At 38.3% G+C, this 19,984-nt stretch overlaps 1 protein-coding gene across 2 annotated transcripts; it reads left to right on the plus strand.

Annotated features, from left to right (window-relative positions):
• The first annotated feature begins 6,446 nt into the window (after positions 1 to 6,446).
• Positions 6,447 to 18,746, plus strand: STEAP1 (STEAP family member 1). 2 transcript variants are annotated; one of them, XM_026681378.2, is made up of 5 exons: positions 6,447 to 6,735; positions 10,932 to 11,039; positions 14,233 to 14,745; positions 16,362 to 16,526; positions 17,263 to 18,746. In XM_026681378.2, exons 1-5 carry the CDS (start codon positions 6,661 to 6,663, stop codon positions 17,512 to 17,514), a joined length of 1,113 nt encoding a protein of 370 aa, XP_026537163.1. In that variant the 5' UTR covers positions 6,447 to 6,660; the 3' UTR covers positions 17,515 to 18,746. The 2 variants fall into 2 exon arrangements, with proteins under 2 accessions (XP_026537163.1, XP_087803947.1); XM_087947821.1 differs by having other exon boundaries at positions 6,448 to 6,581.
• Positions 18,747 to 19,984: the final 1,238 nt, after the last annotated feature.

The raw sequence follows: 19,984 nt of genomic DNA on the forward strand, positions 1-19,984 counted from the left end.
CCTGCTGTGCTGAATGAAACACATATTCAGTTGAAGCTTCTGAGAGTTCTTCAAGGGCAGCCCCATGTAAAGCATATTGCAGTAATCAACCATGGTGAAACTACAGAATGACTGTCTGAAGATGTTCCTGATCAAGGAAAGGACTTCAGATGAAGCTGTGCAAAGGCCTTTTTGATCACAGCTTCCACTTGATCATCGAACAGGAGCTGTCAGTACAAGAAGACTCTAAAATTGCACACCAAAGTTGACTCAGTAAGTATAAACCCATCCAAAATTAACAATGGAAAATCCCTGCTCTGGAGAAAACTAATATCCATAGCAACTCAGTCTTAGTAGGATAAAATTGAGGTTGTTTTCACCCCATTCAGACCCTTCCTGAATTGTCTATATTGGTTTGGGAATGTCTGCAGTGTTATTGTGTTAGTTTTTGTTACATAGAAGTAGTCCTCAAATTACAACCATTCGTTTAAGTGACCACTCAAAGTTACACTTGTGAAAACAAATGACTTATGACTGTTGTAGCATCCCCATGTTCACATGATCAAAATTTGGATGCTTGGCAACTGGCTTATATTTATGACAGTTGTAGTGTTCTTCTGTGACTTTCTGACAAGGAAAGTCAATGATTTCATTTAACAACCAGATTACTTAACAACTGCAATGATTTGCTTAACAACTGTGACGAGAAAAGACATAAAACAGGGCAAAATTCACTTAATATTTGTTTTGTTTAGCAACAGAAATTCTAGGCTCATTTGTGGCCATAAGTTGAGGATTATTCCGTTATTGCCCTTACTATAGTATTATTCTGTTATTATTCTGTTATTGCACTTACTATAGGTTGAACGTAAAGTTGAGAGCATACTTCACCATTGCATAACAGGTGTAGCAGCTGGTAATGTAGAAGAGGTTGCCATGTCTATTGTACTGAGTGCCTATCTATATGTATTACACGAGTTAGATTGTATTCTACACATAAAGGTACCTGTCAACTTTATTTTATTGCTTTTGCAGTTGGTGAAGGAGCATAATGCAATTTAACTTTTTAAATATTAAATCTGAAAATCTGATCCATCGCAGACATAAATATTCATAAATGAAATTATAGTTATTACAGCGGTAACATCTGTTCTAGGAATATGAAAGAAAAATAAATCCGTATGGTGGCTAATTCATGGCAATAGATATATCAAAATGAATTATAAATGTAATTATCTTTAGGCATTTCAAATGGAGTAGTCACCAGGTTCATACATATTCTAAACAAACTAGAATAGATTATTGAAGAACTTATCTGAATTAGGACTTGTCAGGCACAAGTACAGCAGCCATGCCAGCCTGATGCCTTCCAGACATGCTTAACTATATTTCTCATTATTTCCTGATACCCCGGAAATTGGACAATGAGATGTAGGAGTTGTAGTTCCATAAATCTTGCATGGAAGTTGGGCGCATTAACCATAAGAAGAAGCACAAAGATTGCCAAACATTTTGAAAGAGTGCTTGCTTGCTTTTAAGACAGAGACCAGAAGGAAAGCTTTGTCTCTCATAGTCTCTGCATGTAGAAGGGGAGGAGAGGCAGAGAGGCAGGGATTACAATCAAGAGAGGAATCAGCCTGGAGTCATTACAGTATGTTCCCACAAGCAGCCCAAATCCAGCCCCTCTGGAATTTCATCAACTCTTATCTAACATCAGTTTAGTGCTGACCTTTAGTTGACTAAATTATTACATGTAGGCACAAACAATGCATAGTCCTGACTCTTTGGGCCTGACACTGCACATCTCATTGTCTAATAATGATCTTGCTTCTATCACATCCTGAACCTCGTCAGCCACCATCCCAATTAAGTCCCCTTTCTGGTGATTATCATATGACCCGATCATACTAACTGTATGAAAAACCATCTTTTGGGTATTTCTATCTTCTTCCTAGATTACCCCTAATTTTTCCCAAGTGCTTGTATCAGGAAAATACAAGGCTACATAAACATTACTAGCCCCTCTTGCATGAGCCACCAAGTAACAATAGGCATGGCTCAGCTGTCAATCAGCATTTGGGAACTATGCAGCCAGGTCTTAACAATGAATTAAATACTAGAGCAACTTGCTTCTTCATTTGCTCTTTATTTCTATTTTATTTTCCTGGAGTATCAGGTAGGTAGCTACTAAGACTTATCAGTTTGCATAAGATTCTCCAGATGTTGCTATGATTTCTCTGGCTAAGGAAAAATTTCCATTAGGAATGTTCAACTCAAAGTTATATCAAAAATTATTCTGAGGATATCAGATACAATACCTACAACACAGGTTCATGGAAGTGTTAGTGTGTGCACTGTGCTGTATGTTTGATTGTTTTTTATGATACACAACCAGCTGTGATTTCAGGGTATCAGAGAGTACCATACTGTACCTCCCTCTCTCTTCTCAACGGTCTTATAGCAAGGTTGATCCATGTCTGTTCATCTACTCCAGGGGTATCAAACTCAATTTCATTGAGGGCCGCATCAAGGCTGTGGTTGACCTCAGGGTGCCGGGCCAGCATGACCAACTGGGTGGGCGTGACTGACTGGGTGGGCATGGCCAACTTGACGCCACTCCCCAAACTACTGGCATGTGTCCACTACACTCGCCTGATCTTTCCTCTTTGCACTGGGTAGACTGGGCCGAAGCTACGCTGGCCTGATCTTTCCTCTTCACATTGGGTAGACCAGGACAGCCCCGCAGGCCGGATCCAACTACATCTCAGGCCTTGAGTTTGACACCCCTGATCCACTCTATCAAGACCAAAACCTGATACTCAGTATCCAAAATAGTTATAGGTAGTCTTCATCTTATGGCCACAATTGACCCCCAAATTTTTATTATTAAGCGAGACATTTGTTAATGAATTTTACCCATTTTACAATCTTTTTTGCCACAGTTGTTAATTGAATAACTGCAGTTGTTACATTAGTAACACAGTTGTTAAGTAAATCTGGCTTCCTCATTCACATTGGTTGTCAGAAGGTCACAAAAGGTGATCACATGACGCTGGGACACTGCAACCATCATAAATATGGGTCAGTCCCCAAATGTTCAAATTTTGATCACATGACCATCGGGATGCTGCAATGGTTGTAAAAAGTGTGAAAAATAGTCAGAAGTCACTTTTTCAGTGCCACTGTAACTTCAAACAGCCACTACACGAACTGTTGCAAGTCGAAGAATACTTCTATTTGTAAGAATCTACAGACCCTGATCAGTCACACCAAGGCCATGTTAGCAAATTGCCCACGTAAAAGAACCCCTCCCCTTGCCAAATACAAACAATATCCCCCTTATAGAAACAGAGCTATTCACATTATAAGTTTAATTATCAAGCAGGTATCAGGCAACTCCACATGTGGATGAAGATAAATAACAATTCAATACAGTTTTTTCCCAAAAGCCATCACTCTGCTGAACAAATAATTCCCTCAACACTGTCCAACTATTTACAAAGTCTGCACTACTATTACTACTATTAATCTTCTCATCACTCCTTATTGCCCATCCCCTCCCATTTGTGACTGTATGACTGTAAGTTTGTCGCTTGCATCCTTACGATTTACATTGACTGTTTCCTAGTATGATTTGATTCCTTATTGTACCCTATGACTATTATTAAGTGTTGTACCTGATGATACTTGACTCTTGACGAATGTATCTTTTCTTTTATGTACACTGAGAGCATTTGCACTACAAAACAAATTCCTTGTGTATCTAATTGCACTTGGCCAATAAAGAATTATATTTTATTCTATAAACATGCATATACATTTTAGAAAAATATGCACTATGCATGTTATCTCTACTGGACTATGCACTGTATCTATAATGGCACTTAACACTAATTAGTCTACATAAGCAAACATTAAATAAGCAAAGTTCTCTCTTTCCTACAAGGGTAACACAAACAGTGTTTTCTGTTGTCAAATTCAGCATCCATGAGAACAGATTTTCTGTCATTTTGGGCAGAAGATGTTGGGGCCCTTGTAACACCAAGAGGTTGACATTGCATCATGATGACCCCTCCATGATGAGCTCATGCTGCCCAATAGTATTTGTGCATGTGGACAACAAAACAATGGCTGCTAGGGTCTCACTCATATATTTTTTCCCAAATCCTCCAAGATGGCTCCCAGGTGTTTTCCATATCACAACTGGTCATTGTTTGGCCAAGATAGCAGTGACATGTTGAAGGAGTAGTGGAGTCCCCTGGTCTGTAAACAAGCCATGGAATAAGCCAGAAAAAAATAAGAAGTCAAACACTGGAGGTTTTTAAGAGATTGAACTGAGATTTGTCTGAAATGGTATAGGTCAGGATTTCCTGCTTAAACAGGAGGTTTCTCTAGAACAGCAGTCGCCAACCGGTGGGCCTTGAGAAAATTTTGGTGGGCCGCAGAGAAATCTCACCCCCAGAGTACCCCCCCAAAGCAATTAATCCAGGCTGGCAGAAACACAAGGCTGTGCCACCCACACGGCCCGCGGGAACCCTCCTGCCCACTCACTCACTACCCAGTAAACTTGCCTGCTAAATTGCTATTTTTGACCATCATCTGTTCTGCTGTGCCAGGAGATTTAGATTAGCTAGGAAGCAGGAAATGGTTGGATTTCTTGCTTTCTAGCTAGTCTTTAGATCTTCGGCTCTGCTTTTAAGTACAGCCGAACCTCCCTTAGGACTGAAGGTTTGCTTGCAAGCAAATTCAGTGCAGACTCACCACAAGCAAATTTGAGAGACTGAGCTAGCCAATAGCAGATAGATAGATCACTGAATGATTCTGTGAGCAATTCAATCTGCCTGCTTTGCCTGATTTTGGGGAAAAGTTGCTCTTTTTTTAAATAAAAAATTCAATATTTACATGCATGGTGTGTTGTGAGTTAATTTTGTGAGTTTGCTTGCAAGCAAATTTTATGTGACTGAGCTAGCCAATGGCAGATAGATAGATCTCTGAATGAATCTGTGATTCTGTGAGCAACTCAATCTGCCTGCCCTCTTTGCCTGATTTTGGGGAAAAGTTGCTCTTTTTTATAAAAAATTCAATATTTATATAAATATTTATAATATTTACATACAAGCCATGCCCAACCAGTCACATGACCACCAAGCCACACCCACAAATTAGGCCACACCCACAAAACCAGTTAATGGTCCCTGGGATCTAAAATTATGAGTTTGGTGGTCCCTAAAGTCCAAAAAGTTGGTGACCCCTGTTCTAGACTTCCAAGGTCCCTTCCAACTCTGTTATTCTTTTCTGTTATTCCGTTCAGGAAATGTCATTGGAAACCAGCTAGAAATCTACAGAGGAAGACCTGCATGAATAAATAATGTTACAAATGATGGGCTTGTGCTTGCTAAAATCACAGGACTGCTGGCATGATAAATCCCAAGGTTGTGTGATCAACAGTCCAATTGGAGTGAACAGATGGGCATTCAGTGATGGCCTTGTATATGTCCAGTGATGCTTCCAGGAATTAAAGTGCAGTAGCCAATCACATTCTCTGCTGAAGTACATATGGAATCCATATAGGACCTGGAGTACATTTATATATGCCCTTTGTAAGGGAAAATTTAAAATCAAGTCTGCATTACTATTACTATTAATCCTCCCATCCTTCTTTTCACCCATCTCCTGCCACTTATGACTGTATGACTGTAACTTTGTCGCTTGTATCCTAACAATTTTATTGACTTTTCCTAGTATGATTTGATTGCTTATTGTACCCTATGACTATCATTAAGTGTTGTACCTGATGATTCTTGACTCTTGACGCATGTATCTTTTCTTTTATGTACATTGAGAGCATTTACACCAAGACAAATTCTTTGTGTGTCCAATCACACTTGGCCATTAAAGAATTCTGTTCTGTTCTGTTCTATTCTAATTCTTATTCCTATTTATTTGCTTAAAGTGAGCAATAAATCTCCCAAGGATAAAAGGACTATCATTATTGGTTAAAGTAGCATTGATTAAATTATTTACATATTATATAAATGGTTGGGGTTGCTAAACGATCTGAAACTTCATGAAGGAGTCAGTGAAGGGGACCGCTTCCCTAAGCAGATTTTTGTCTTCTAAACCCACCCACCTACAGTACCCCCATTGCTCCTATCAGCGTTAAAGATTCTGGGGCTTATGTTCTAGCTTCTAGGGATGCTTACCTTATATTTATTCAAAGCCGGGTGGGATGGAGGTGTGACTTTGCAGATTGAGGAGTTAATCGCTTTTTGATCTGGCTGACGAAAAGGTTTGCTTATTACATCTGCATAATCTTCAAAGTTTGGCTTTCCCGAACGCTGTCTCTTTTCATTTGATTAACGAGCTATTTTAGGTATCAATCAGCCAAGTCCTGAAGGCAGAAGAAAGGCGGGGCAGGCCAAAAGAAGAAGAAGAAGAAGAAGAAGGCGGGGGAATGCGAAGGCGGAGCTGGAAGGGGCGGGACGAGGCGGGACGGCCGCATGCTGCGCAGTGTGGAGCCGAGCAGGGACGCCGGGCTAGTTGAAACGTTGCGCCGGCTGAATCGTTCCGCCCGGGTTTCCGAAGACCGGGAGTGGGGGGGAGTCGTAAGTTCAGAGCGTTCGGTCGCTGAATATTCCCGAGCAGCAAAACAGATCCAAATTCGGTCGGGCCGGCAGTCGCATGAGAGAGAGAGAGAGAGAGAGAGAGCAGCCCATCCACAGTTGCGGAAAGGAGAAACACGTCGCCGAGCCAGAGGTGGGTGGGCTCGGTTATTAGAGAGGTTGTAAAAGACCCCCAACACACACTCTCCGCCTCTCCCGTGCAAACCTGGACGCCCGAACAAAAGCAATATGAAGCAGGAATACGTGACGGACTTGCCGACGTCATAAAATCCCCAAAGCCACAAGTTTCGTTGGAGAGTTTTAGGAGACCAAAAATCAGACCGAATGTCTATTCTGCGCGCCGGCTCTTGTACAGGGAATCAAATTCGGAATACTGTGTGATGAGATGCGGCTGACTCTTAACGGGATTTTGAAAACAGGAAACCTCTAGTTCTAAATTAAGTGTAAGAAAACCAGAAATATTTCTGGCCGGTGGGATCTTCTAGATTAGAATCAATTTTATTTTATTATGTTAGGCAGTTGTTCAGAGCTCCACCAGCTACCATTTTCACCGTTCCTCTGGGACTGTTTTCTGCTCCCCCCCCCCTTTTTAAGTGTTAGACTCCTGCTGGGTCATTTGAATCACAGAAGACAATAAGTTGAGAATGAATTGAGGGTTAGCGTAAGTAGATTTCAATCTGTTAATTTTAGACTATGCTGGCATAGAAACAAAACTCAGTTTATCGCTAGATCTCTGTACAGGAGCTGCCTGACACTCTGCCGTTTGCAACATCAGCAGGAAAAGGGGAGGTGATAGGAAAAGAACTATAAAAGTGGCAGGTCCGGTACTAGAGCAAAAAGGGAAAGGACTAAGAATATTTTCCTGCTTGCATCTGCTGTACACAGCCATATCCACTTTGAGATATTGAGAATTTTAATATTTCCAGCTCAGAAAATGACACCCTGGCTCTTCCAAGCTTTGCTTTGCTGAATTAAAAATAAAAAGGACCTATTTTTACTGTACATTCTAGGACAGGGGTATCTAACCTTGGCAATATGGCTGACTGAGGAATTCTGGGAGTTGAAGTCTACAGGCCTTAAAAGTTGCCAAGGTTGGATTCCTTGGTGTTCTCTGACCTTGATTGTTTTCTTGCAGAAGTTTTGTTACTCCACTAGGTAGCATCTTCAGTACTAGAAGGGGGAGGATTCACAGTTCATCCCAGAGCTACATATATTCCCCCTATATTGGCAAATCTACAAATTCTCAAGCTCTTTGACAGGCAGTTAGTGTACTAAGTTTCATGACTGCTTATTCAGAAGATTTGAGTGCCGTAAAATAGGACTGCAAAACACTTGAAATGGTGTTGCAAGTAGTCCTTGATATGACCTTTTCGCCACAATCGTTAAGCAAATCACTGTAGTTTTAAGTGAATCATACGGTTGTTCTCTATTGACTTTGCCTGTTAATGGAGCCAACTATGAAGGTCACAAATGATGATTCACAGGAAAGTGCAACTGCCATAAGTACATGCCAGTTGCCAAGTGCCTGAATTTTGATCCCATGATGGGGATGCTGCAGCAGTTGTAAGTGTGAAAAACAGTTAAAAGTCACCTCTTTTTTCAGTGCTGTTGTGACTTTGAACGGTCATTAAGCGAATGATTGTAAGTCAAGGACTATCTCTGTATGATAGTGATGACGGCCAAGGTTGTACCAATGCAAAATTGCCCTTCCTACTGCCCTAAAACAAAATTGCTTTCAGATAACTCTGGATAGGATTTCAGCCTTGGGAATGGATATTCAGTAGTGAGACTTCTTATGCTCATTAAAAGATTTCATTCTGCCTAAGTGTGTTTTGATAAAACTACTGATTTAGGCATCGGTGTGAAAGTCACTCAGCCAAACTTTTCTATATTTTAAAAAGGACTGCAATTTTCTTTCTACAGATGTCTGGGTAACAGATGTAAACTATTATGTAATTACATCTCTAAGTGATAACCATGTTATTTCAGTCCTCTATGTAATAATTAGTATGTTGCAAGGCTGAAATAAATACATGTAGTCTTTAGCTTATGACCACAATTGAGCCCAAAATTTAAGTTAAGTGAGAAAGTTTATTAAGTTTTATCCCATTTTACAACTTTTCTTGCCACATTTGTTAAGTGAGTCACTGCAGTTGTTAAATTAGTAACACGGTTGTTAAGTGAAATCTGGTTTCCCCCATTGAGTTTGCTTTTCTGAAGGCGATTACCTGGACACTGCAACTGTCATAAATGTGAGTCAGTTGTCAAGCATTCGAATCTAAATCATGTGATCATGGGGACGCAAAACAGTTCTAAGTGTGAAAAATGGTCGTAAGCCACTTTTTTAATGATGTTGTAACTTTGAACAGTCACTAAATGAACTGTTGTAAGTTGAGGACTACCTGTACTAAGGAATTGCTGGAACACCAAATTTTAATATCTTCACTTTCAGCTTTTTTATTTAGTATCAGTCTTTGGAGATCAAGGGCCTGGAGGTTATGAGAAACAGATATCACCAAGTGTAATTGAAAAGCAGTTAATAGTTGAAGTCTCTTCTCACAATAGGCAGAGTTGTAACTCCTTTAATTATATGGTTTTTGCCATGCAATGTCAGCCTAGATATTAGAAAGACCACAGTATTAATATTTCTGTAAAAAGTCTGAATGATTCCTTGAAGTCATTGTTGGCTTGAGCCAAACAAACCAGGTTTCTTTTATAGAATATAGGGCAGTAGTGGCTAACCTTTTTGGGCTCCTGTGCCAAAAATTGTGTGTGCACTTGCATGCACAGGCTCGTGTGCCAGCACCCAGAAGGCAATGTGTGCCCACCGCGCCCCCTACATGTGCTTGCACAATCCCCACACACCCACCCACCCCTGCCGCCCCATACCTGCACTGCACCTCAAAGCTGATTTTTGGCCAGTTTGAGGCCTTTTTCAGCCTCCCAGAGGATTTAGGAAGGCTTCTGCAGGCTTTGCAGGCTGAAAACTAGCCCCGTTTCACTTCTGGTAGTTTTCGGCCTGCAGAAGCCTTCCTAAAGCCTTTGGGAGGCTGAAAAAGGCCTCAAACCTGCCGAAAATCAGCTGTGAGGCGCGCGCATGCGCAGTGAGATAAGTTTGCCTACAGTTTGTGTGCCGGCACAAATGGCTCTGCGCGTGCCATAGGTTCACCATCACGGATATAGGGCTTTTAATATTAGGCATCATAAGGTTTTATAATATGAATAATCTATGACATGCAAGAATTACCTTAATTCAAATGTGGCGGTAGCTGAAGATGTGTTTTTTCCAGTGGGACCCATCTATCAGGGCAACCTGGTCTACCCAGTTATGGGATGGAGCATACTGCTTCCGCTTTTGACTTTCAGCTCCACTCCAGGGACTTTCGTAGGTAGTCACTTTCATGACAAATTATTTTTGTGTTAAATGTATGTTTACGGATTTATGTTTGGTCCCTTTATTTCTTTGTTGGTAAACATAAATTTAACACAAAAAAATGTAGCTGAAGATATTCTGCAAACAATATATCCATGTCATATCCAAGAAACAAAGCTTGCAAGTATCCTATTCCGTGTCTTCATTTTTCTTTCACCTTAGTAAAATACTCCCTTCACTCACAATAAAGACATGTTTTGTTTTGTTTTGTTTTGTTTTTTTCTGTTTTCATTTCCGTTGCTTTCAGGGAGGAGTGAGTGATTCAGCAGTTCAATCTTATTTGACTTTGTGTTGGTGCATAAAATCAAATCCAAGTTGAATAATAAAGTAATGATTGAGGTTATTATAAAACCAGCAAAGTTTTGGCACCCATGTTAAGTTATTTAAAAGGGAGGTGATAGTGAACATCTGAAAGTTCTGTGGGTCTCAAAATCCATGTCAGAATTCAGTTCTGCTTTTAAAATATATATTCTTTCATTCTCAGATTTCTATAAAAATAGGATTTTTCAATAAAATTGGAATATCTTGAAAAAGGAACTCAACCATAGACATTAAAATGCTAGAAGGTTTTAGAAATACCTAAATCAGACTAGTGACATTCTTGATTTAAATCTATCAAATTCAAATATTACAAATCCACATTATTGAAAATTAGTAATTATGAATGATACAGCATCATTAGTTCTTAATGTTTTCTAATCCAAGTTTTTTTTTTAATCTCAGTATAGAAACTTCTCATTCTTTCATTTAGTTTTGCAAGAACATTTAGGCCTTCTCTTTTATTAAAAAAAAGATTTCTCAAAATAATTGTATCTTTGAATATTTATAGATTTCACTAACACCATCTACTTTTTGAATGCAAACAAGTAACAAAAGACTCCCAAAATTGTTTTCAGACATCCAGTAACTATATAGAGAACCTCAATAATTGGTCGAAGAACATGGATCAAGATGAAAATCAGAAAATGAACTCTGAAATAACACAGGCAGTTTTCGGCAATGCGGTAATTTTTGTATTTTTAAGTTACCTGTTCTAAATTGTCCTTGGATGGTACTTTGGTGCCCCATTCACATTTTTTTGTGGGGGACAAAGGTATATAAAGCACTTAATTATCAATACTTGGTGAATAATGGTAAATAAGCAATAATAGACTCACAGTAGAAACTGAGATATCTGTATCAAGTTTCTAAAATTCCAAGAAAATTTATCAGAATCAGAAAAAAACTTAAAAGAGCTATAAAGTCAGTTCGCTACAAATACCACAAACACATTCCTAGACGTGGCATCAGGATGTGGTCAGAAGAAATCTATTGCTTAATTGTGAATGTTAACTTAACATTAACATCTGATTCTGGTTGCCGGATCTGACAAGTATGAAACATATATTCCTCATGTGTAGAATGTCTTTGGTCTCAATCCCTCTTGCTGAACATCTATATCAAACAACTGAGGAGGCCATTGGTTTGGTGCCCAGCATCATGAATATATAGGTGATATCTAACTATACATCTTGACCCTGGATGAGCCAAGTAAAACTGTCATTGCCTTATCCCAATGTCTAGAAGCTGTAGGTCCAGGTGATGAGCAAGAGATTCAGGCTAAATTGTGCCAAGACTGAGTCACTTTGTATTTTGACTCTCCCTCTCCCCCTTACCTAGGGACTTTCTTTCAACTTGGATGGAATTATACTTCTCCATTTTAGACTGGTGCACAATCTGGTGTTTTTCTGGGACTTACAGCTCCTGGTCAAAGGGCAAGTGCTAGCTGTATTCAAGAGGGTTTTTTTTCATACTTCCATCTTAGCATGCAAGTGACAGATATTCCTGGAATTATAGGGCCTTAGATAGTCATGCATGCCCTAGTCCTGTGATGGCAAACCTTTTCCACATTGCGTGCCAAAAGTGTGTGTGAGCGCTCGCATGCCTGCACCTATGATGCAATGCACATGCGATTCCTCCTGCACATACGCATGCGACACCCCAACACCGCACGCCTCTGCACATGTGCAAGTAAACCCCCCACATGCCTCTGAGTATGCGTGCGCATCTCCCATGTGCACATCTCCTCCCATTCATGCGCAGCAGATACCCGACAATCAGCTGGCATGCGCAGTGGTGCTCTTCCAGGCAACCTCTCGCATGCTGGCAGAAGTGGCTCTGTGTGCCACTTCTGGCACACATGCATAGGCTCGTCATCACGGCCCTGGTCCTTGTGTACTTGGACTACTGCAATAAATACTACACGGGACTCCCTCCTCAAAAGCTGAAGTTGATTCAGAATGCAGTAGTATGGGCAATGGGCATCCCTCAGTATGCCCATGTGGCACCATTCTGGATTGCATTGATTTTCAATGAGCTTCTAGATGCAATTCAATGTGCTGGTTATAATCTATAAAGCCATTAATGGTATAAGAGATGGGTGTCAAACTCAAGGCACGGTCGGAGCCAGCCTGCGGGTCCATCCTGATTTACCCAATGCAAAGAGGAAAGATCAGGCTAGCCTGGCTTTGGCCCGGTCTACCCAATGCAAAGAGGAAAGATAGGGGCAGCCTGGCTTCGGCCCAATCTACCCAATGCAAAAAGGAAAGATCAAGCCAACATGCCTTCCGCACAGCCTACCCAATGCGAAAAGGAAACATGCCAGCTGTTTGGGGAGTGGTGTCAAACTCGCTTCACCCAACCAGTTGGCCATACCCACCCAATCGGCCAGATCCATGCGGCCCACCCAAGGTCAACCACAGCCCTGATGTGGCAGTCAGTGAAATGGAGTTTGATATTTCTGGTATAAGACCTGATTATTTCTTCCTTGATTTTTGTCTATCCAGTAAAATCAGGCTGTGTTGGTACATTTCAGTTTTCTTTAATCAAACAGCGCCACCTGATAGGACCTAGGAAGCATGCTTTCTCTGTTGAATAATATCCCTCCAGAGATCCAATGGTCCTCCAGAAGTCTTTAAATATTTGCCTATTCTCCCTGTCCTTTGGGTAGGATGGCTTAGAGTCTTTATTAATTGGGGGTGGGGGGTTATTAATGATGTCTATACTATGGTATGTCTGAATGTTTACGGTCTTTTTTCCCCTTTTTTATTGGTTCTCTATTCTTTAAAATATGCAAGTTTCTCAGACATTCTGGAATTATTTCAGAGGGTATAATGTTCCCCACAAAAGGTTTCTGGTGCAGTGATTTACCTTATTCAAAAGGTTCTTGTTTGTTTTTCAACACGTTGCATTTTTTATTTATATTCCCATGATAATGTAGGAAATGTGCTTTGGACTTTTTGGCAAAGCTAAGCATTAAAACCTGCTAGCTGAATTAATATTATTAGTGTAAAAATGCATCCTTAAATAAAATATTTATTAAGATGGTGTAAGAGTGTAAAAACATTGGCTTTCCCATTCAGTGCAGGAAGTTATATGGAATTTAGAAACAATTATTAATATAAAGAACCCCTTAATTAGGGTTAAAGTTGTCTTGTCAAATTCAATGACCTGTAACAATAGATGACATTTAGTCTACAAGTGGCATTATAATGTTTAGTTTAATATATTGGAATAAAGAAGAAAGTACACCACATTTATTCTTCATTTTTTGGAGCCTAAAATTCAACTACATTCACATCTGTCTTTAAGAAAAACATGGCTCTTCTATCTTAATCAAGATAATTTTAGCTATATTGTTAGGTAAATAAAACTTTAGTGAGTGAAGAATATTACTTTCAAACAGTATTAAAAACTTTCCAATATAGGATTCCATTTTTAAATGATTTTGTAAACTATAGGAAAAAACATTAGCTGCGTTCCAGTAAAAATCTAGACTCATCTTAAGAGTTTTACATTACTAAACCAACTTCAAAGATCACAAAACAATGCAATTTTAAGATCTTCACATCTCTTCATTGGCTAAAATGTTTTCCCATTGGTTCAAAAATTCACAAAATATCGTGAGAAAACATTATATAGAAGTACTAGCTTCCCGAAAATAACTTTAGTGCCTAACATTACACATGACAAAACTAATGAAATACAGCCTCAGATTATACAAATTCCTGTAACCTAAAATATGAGGATTAGCGAAATTTCAGATGGAAGGAATCTTATGTTGGGGCTAATGTACAAAGAAAAACAATGCACAGATCTACTATTACTAGTAATTCTAAATCACTCTACAGGCTTATATGTACTGTGTGTTCTTTTCAGATAATGGATTTACAAGCTCCTGGCATTCCTGAAGAAATTATGTTCTCTCACATGCATCAAAGAACCCATACAGATGAGTTTGAGTCTCCTCCCAAAAAGTACTGCGAATATGATATTTTTCCCAAATGGCATTTACCAGTGAAAACAGCATTAATACTCTCTTTGTTTATATTTACTTATACTTTCCTAAGAGACATCATCCATCCTTTCGTCACTGCTCAAGAAAATGTATTTTATAAAATTCCAATCTTGGTCATAAACAAAGTCTTACCAGTGGTATCAATTACTCTTCTGGCCTTGGTTTATTTACCTGGAATATTAGCTGCAGGATTTCAATTCCATTATGGAACTAAGTATAGACGTTTTCCACAATGGTTAGACAGATGGATGTTATCAAGGAAACAGTTTGGGCTTCTTAGCTTCCTTTTTGCTTCTATGCATGCCTGTTACAGTTTGTGCTATCCACTGAGGCGATCCTACAGATACAAACTCTTAAACTGGGCATATCAGCAGGTACGTTTTATTACAGTATCACTACATATGCAAACACAAACATATGCATTTCTGGTGATCTAGTCTCTAATAGGTAATGTTGAAAATATTGAGTGAAGAAAAGAAAGGGTTTTAATTCTGTACAGGCCTCATCACAGTAGACCCCCATTAATTTCATTGGATTACTCTTACATATATAGATACATACTATGCTATCTTATGTATTCCCAACAACTTGGGAATTGTTGAATTAAGATTGGGAATTGGGCTTTTTACCCAATGAAGGCAACTTAGTAGAATCTATCAAGAACAGTAGTTGAGGTTGTTGTTGTTGTTTTGCACATTGAAAATTATTGACATAAAACAAATGGTTTTGTCCAAAGTATATAATGCAAAAGGTTTTGGCAACTTTTATAGATATGTAGAGGTGAAGGAAAAAAATTATGTAATTTGCATCCTATGCTAAACCTTAACCTTGTGACAATTTGTTCTTTGTGCACTTCAATTACAGGTAGACCTCAACGTACAACAGTTCATTTAGTGACCTTTCAAAGTTACAATGGCACTGAAAACAGTGACCTAGGAACATTTTTCACACGACCTTTGTAGCAGCCCCACAGTCATGTGATCAAAATTCATATGCTTGGTAATTAGTTTATACTTACGACCGTTGCTGTGTGCCACGGTCATGTGATTATCTTTTGTCAGTCTTTTGACAAACAAAATAAATGGGGAAGCCAGATTCAGTTAACAATCGTGTTACTAACTTATCAACTACAGTGATTCACTTATCAACTGTGTCAAGAAAAGTCATAGAATGGGGCAAAACTCACTTAACAAATGTCTCACTTAACAGAAATTTTGGGCTCAATTGTAGCCTTAAGGACTACCCGTGTAATAGGACTTTTTGTAAAACATTTGGATTCATGGACTGTCCTAGCAGGTTAACACTGGTTGCCAAGAGAACCTCCCATTTATTAGTCACTTAAAATATTATTCCTTAGTGCACTACCTGTCACAATATGCCAAAGGTTGTATTTAGCTTGAGAAGGAATTCTGTTTGTCAGCAAATAAAGGGAGTCATGCTGGGAAAATCAAGTTAACAAGGAATTGGAACTAATCTTCTTAGGAAGTTAAAACTTTGATGAAGTAAGTAAATATTCAGCCTAATTGACTTTGCTGTGGTGTAGGCTGATGCAATTTCTGTTTGTCATTGGTATAAACAACACGATAGTTTAAATATGACCATGCCCTCATTTGTTACACAAAGCTGAGAAAATGCAGCAAAGCAGCAGCTGCCTCCTATTTTGTTTGTTTATTGTTAAACAATACAAAGGTAAACTTGATGTGGGCTTGTTTACACATATACACTGATTTTTCCTCTCTCCCTAATCCCACTGCAATTCCTGACCATGTATACTTTCACGTGGGGAAACTCTAGTGTTGTCTGAGATGTAACCACAGCTTATATTTCAATCATAGAAATGACAATAGGCTGCCATTCCATATAATCTTATTCCTTAGAGGGTTATCTATACAAGTTCCCCAAAATTTGTACAACTAGAATTGAATGTTAAATACATGTAGGCTATCAAGGTGCCCTTCTGGTATTTTTTTCAACTGTAATATTCCCACAGGTACAGAAAAAAAAGGAAAATGCCTGGATTGAACATGATGTCTGGAGAATGGAGATTTATGTATCTCTAGGAATTCTGGCACTTGCTTTGCTGGCTCTGTTGGCAGTAACATCAATTCCATCTGTCAGCTACTCATTGACTTGGAGAGAGTTTCATTATATTCAGGTATATAGATGGACAGATGGATCATTACAAAAGATCGTTTAGTAGCAGGGCATGAACTTGGGTGTTACAAGCCTGATCAATCTTTGCTATTCCCAGTGGAAATGCTGAAATAATGATGGGATGCATGAAAGAGAGAGGTATCTGTAAACTTAGTCACATTTTTCCTTCTCACTTGATTTTGACTACTTGTTATATAATTCATGGAACATGAGTTATGAGAAAGGGATGTTCTTTGATTGAAAAATATTCCCTTTTACTTTAGAATGGAGGTATTGCACTCTTTACATTCAGAAAATAAAATATTTATTAGAATTCTACACCACTGTTGCAGAATTTCATATATTTTACATACTGTGACTTAAGTTCAGAGATGAAGACCCTGATTTTGTAACTACATATTAATATTTTACTGACTAATGTTTTGGAACTAATAGATATTAAGGACAATAAAGAGTATTCGTCAATTTCTTGTAGAATTTTAATATGGTTACAATTATCAACTTTGAACCAACTCTTTTCTCTTTCATTTTGACAATCTGATTCCTGCAGTCAGAAGCAAATGAACATTTATTTCCATGCCTGCTGGTTTGCGATATCAAGTTGCTATTAATCCCCATGGATAGACTAAGCTGTTCTTTTTACCCTTGTCAACTGAAATTCTTAAATATATGTATCTAGCAGGTACTGTGAATTAATCTAAACTTTATTTAAAATATTTCTTCTTTTTTTTTCCTAGAGCAAGATGGGATATTTAGCGTTGCTGCTTTGTACTATTCATGCACTAGTATTTGCATGGGATAAATGGATTGATCCACACCAGTACTTATGGTATACTCCACCCACGTTTATAATAGCAGTTATTCTTCCAATTGCAGTTCTGACTTGTAAAGTTATCCTGCTGTTCCCATGCTTTAGGAAGAGGCTACAAAAGATCAGGTCTGGTTGTGCTGTTGTGACAAATGAGACACAGATCACTTCCAAACTGTAGATTCACTGAGCTTTTCCAAATTCTAAACAAAGCAATTGGTACACATAGTTACAGTTCTGTCAGTTCAGGTACATGAAGTAAACTTCATTAGACTTGTTGAGGTTTACTTCTGAAGATGGTATCTAGGATCAAACTACACAATGGAAAAATTACCTGCTTTCTTATATTTCAGTTTTTATTGAAAGAATCCTGAGATTGAGATCCTCTGATTGAATTATACAAATTCTATATATGAATTCATTTTTAAAAATCCCAAATTTTCAAATTTCTTATTCAGAAACTTCTTCAGGAAGGGACCTATAATATTTATGTACTTGAAATATGCATTGTATTGCAATCTAAAACATACAAGACAATACATCGGCTAAAAAGTATAACATGAACAATGGGCTACCCTTGCCTCAATGTTACAGTGACTGAAATTCAATAGGATAGACACAATATGTTCTTTTGCCCACAAATACCATCTTCCACTCTCCCTTCACATATGAAATCCCATTAAAAAAAAATCAAAGCTTTGTATGTTCATCTGAGTGCAAGTACAGATCAACTAATGCAGCCAGCTTATATAAAATACTTTTTAAAACATAAAACTTTTGCATGAGATGTCACTACATTGGGAATATAGTTGAATTTAGTTGTCAAATAATAGGTGCATAGTCTGAGTAAAAGCAGAACTAGAAAAGGGATGACTTTATCCACCAGCATTTGATCTTCTAACTTATTATTCTATATCTGGAGATTCCGAGACAGTGTGCAATACTTGAAAAAGAGATGCACAGACGTTAAGAATCTCGTTTTTAAACCCACTTTAGGCTTAATATGTTAGGCATATTCAGTTTATATAACTCTTTGTCACTTGTGAGCACTGCTAGGTATGCTAGTTTGCTAATACAAGAACCAAACAACTGCAGAAAATGCAGCTTTGGTCCTAACAATACAGTTAACTTATGACTGAAAGAATGTTGGGTATGGGTTGATTTGGGACTTTCCCATTTTCATATGTTTTTGGTGGAATGATTTCCATCTGTGCAAAGTTTAGGTCTAATTAATAGGGATGATTATTCTGAAATCTGGAGAATATTCTCGTTTTCTTTTCATTGAGCTTATGTTCTTAACATATTATGAATTGAATAATATAAATATAAATTTATGTAAAAGTAGTTATTAACATACTTTTTGTAAGAATGTATGAAATATAATAAAATTTTCTTACATTTTTTCAACCTTCATATTCCAGTGGTTTTATGTTAAGTAGAATTTAAATGATTGTTCTACAGTCATCTTTTAGGAAAAGATGTGGTGTTGGAAGTTTGTATCCTGAGGGAAATAAACAGTAGGAAACAATTTCTTCCGTGAAAATCTTATCATGTGAATCTAACACAGAACTACTGAATAAAAATAATATATAAGATAGCATAATCTTTCATGACAATAGTACCAATAAAACAGAAGTGGAGTTAAATTAACCATAAAACAAATTATCATCCACAATACAAATCCAGTAAAGGAGATTTGTAGGCAGAAACAATTGTGTGGTTGTGATTTCTTCACTGATGGTAATTGAATAAGTGATGCAAGTACCGTATTTGCCGGCGTATAAGACGACTGGGCGTATAAGACGACCCCCCAACATTTCCACTCAAAATATAGAGTTTGTTATATACTCGCCGTATAAGACTACCCCCTCTTCCACACACCTTCCACTTTTGCACTTTTTTTTTTTTTTTGACGCACTTTTCTGCTTTGGACAATTTTGAAATGAGCTAATCCAATTTTGAACCAAGAATATGCAAATAGCTATGGAGTTTAGAAATGAGTTTTAAAAATATTTTTCATTGCTTACCATTAAGCGTAAAATATGTTGTAAATAAAATGAGAACACAGGAAACGTTCTCTTCTCAATACAGCTGATCTCTCTCTCTCTCTCTCTCTCTCATCACACACACACACACCAAAAACCCGGACACTGAAAAGGCTGCCAAGGAACAGTATATTCAATGCCTTCTCTTTAATCAAGAAACAAGGAATTCCTTAGAATCTTTTTTTTTTCCCCAAGTGGCCCTCTTTAAAAAAAAAAATGGAGGTAACACTTTCATTCAAAAAGTCTTCCAGTATCTGGAGTCGCTCAGACATATTGAAGTGAGGCAGGAGAGTAAGTGAAATTTGAAATGATCCAGCTACCGTTTTCTTCCCCTCCCGCCCGAAGGCCATTATCTCCACGTCAAAACGAACGAGGGAGGCAAAGAAGCCAAACACGCTAAAAATGATCTCTTTATTTTCCTACACAAGGTCACACCTACTTTTCCGCATTCAAAGGACAACCTCTCCTCACCACCACCACACACACACACACCAATACCCGCAAACAATGTTCTGGGCATTAATCACCATTGCTACATTAACCTGGTAAATTTATACCCTGCCTCCCCAGTGTTGCTTTGACGGCAGGATTTCACACAGCTCGCTC

This window comes from Notechis scutatus, chromosome Z (assembly GCF_049901735.1).
Source record: "Notechis scutatus isolate UNSWTSFEM ecotype Mainland chromosome Z, rNotScu1.2, whole genome shotgun sequence".
Taxonomy (NCBI): domain Eukaryota; kingdom Metazoa; phylum Chordata; class Lepidosauria; order Squamata; family Elapidae; genus Notechis; species Notechis scutatus.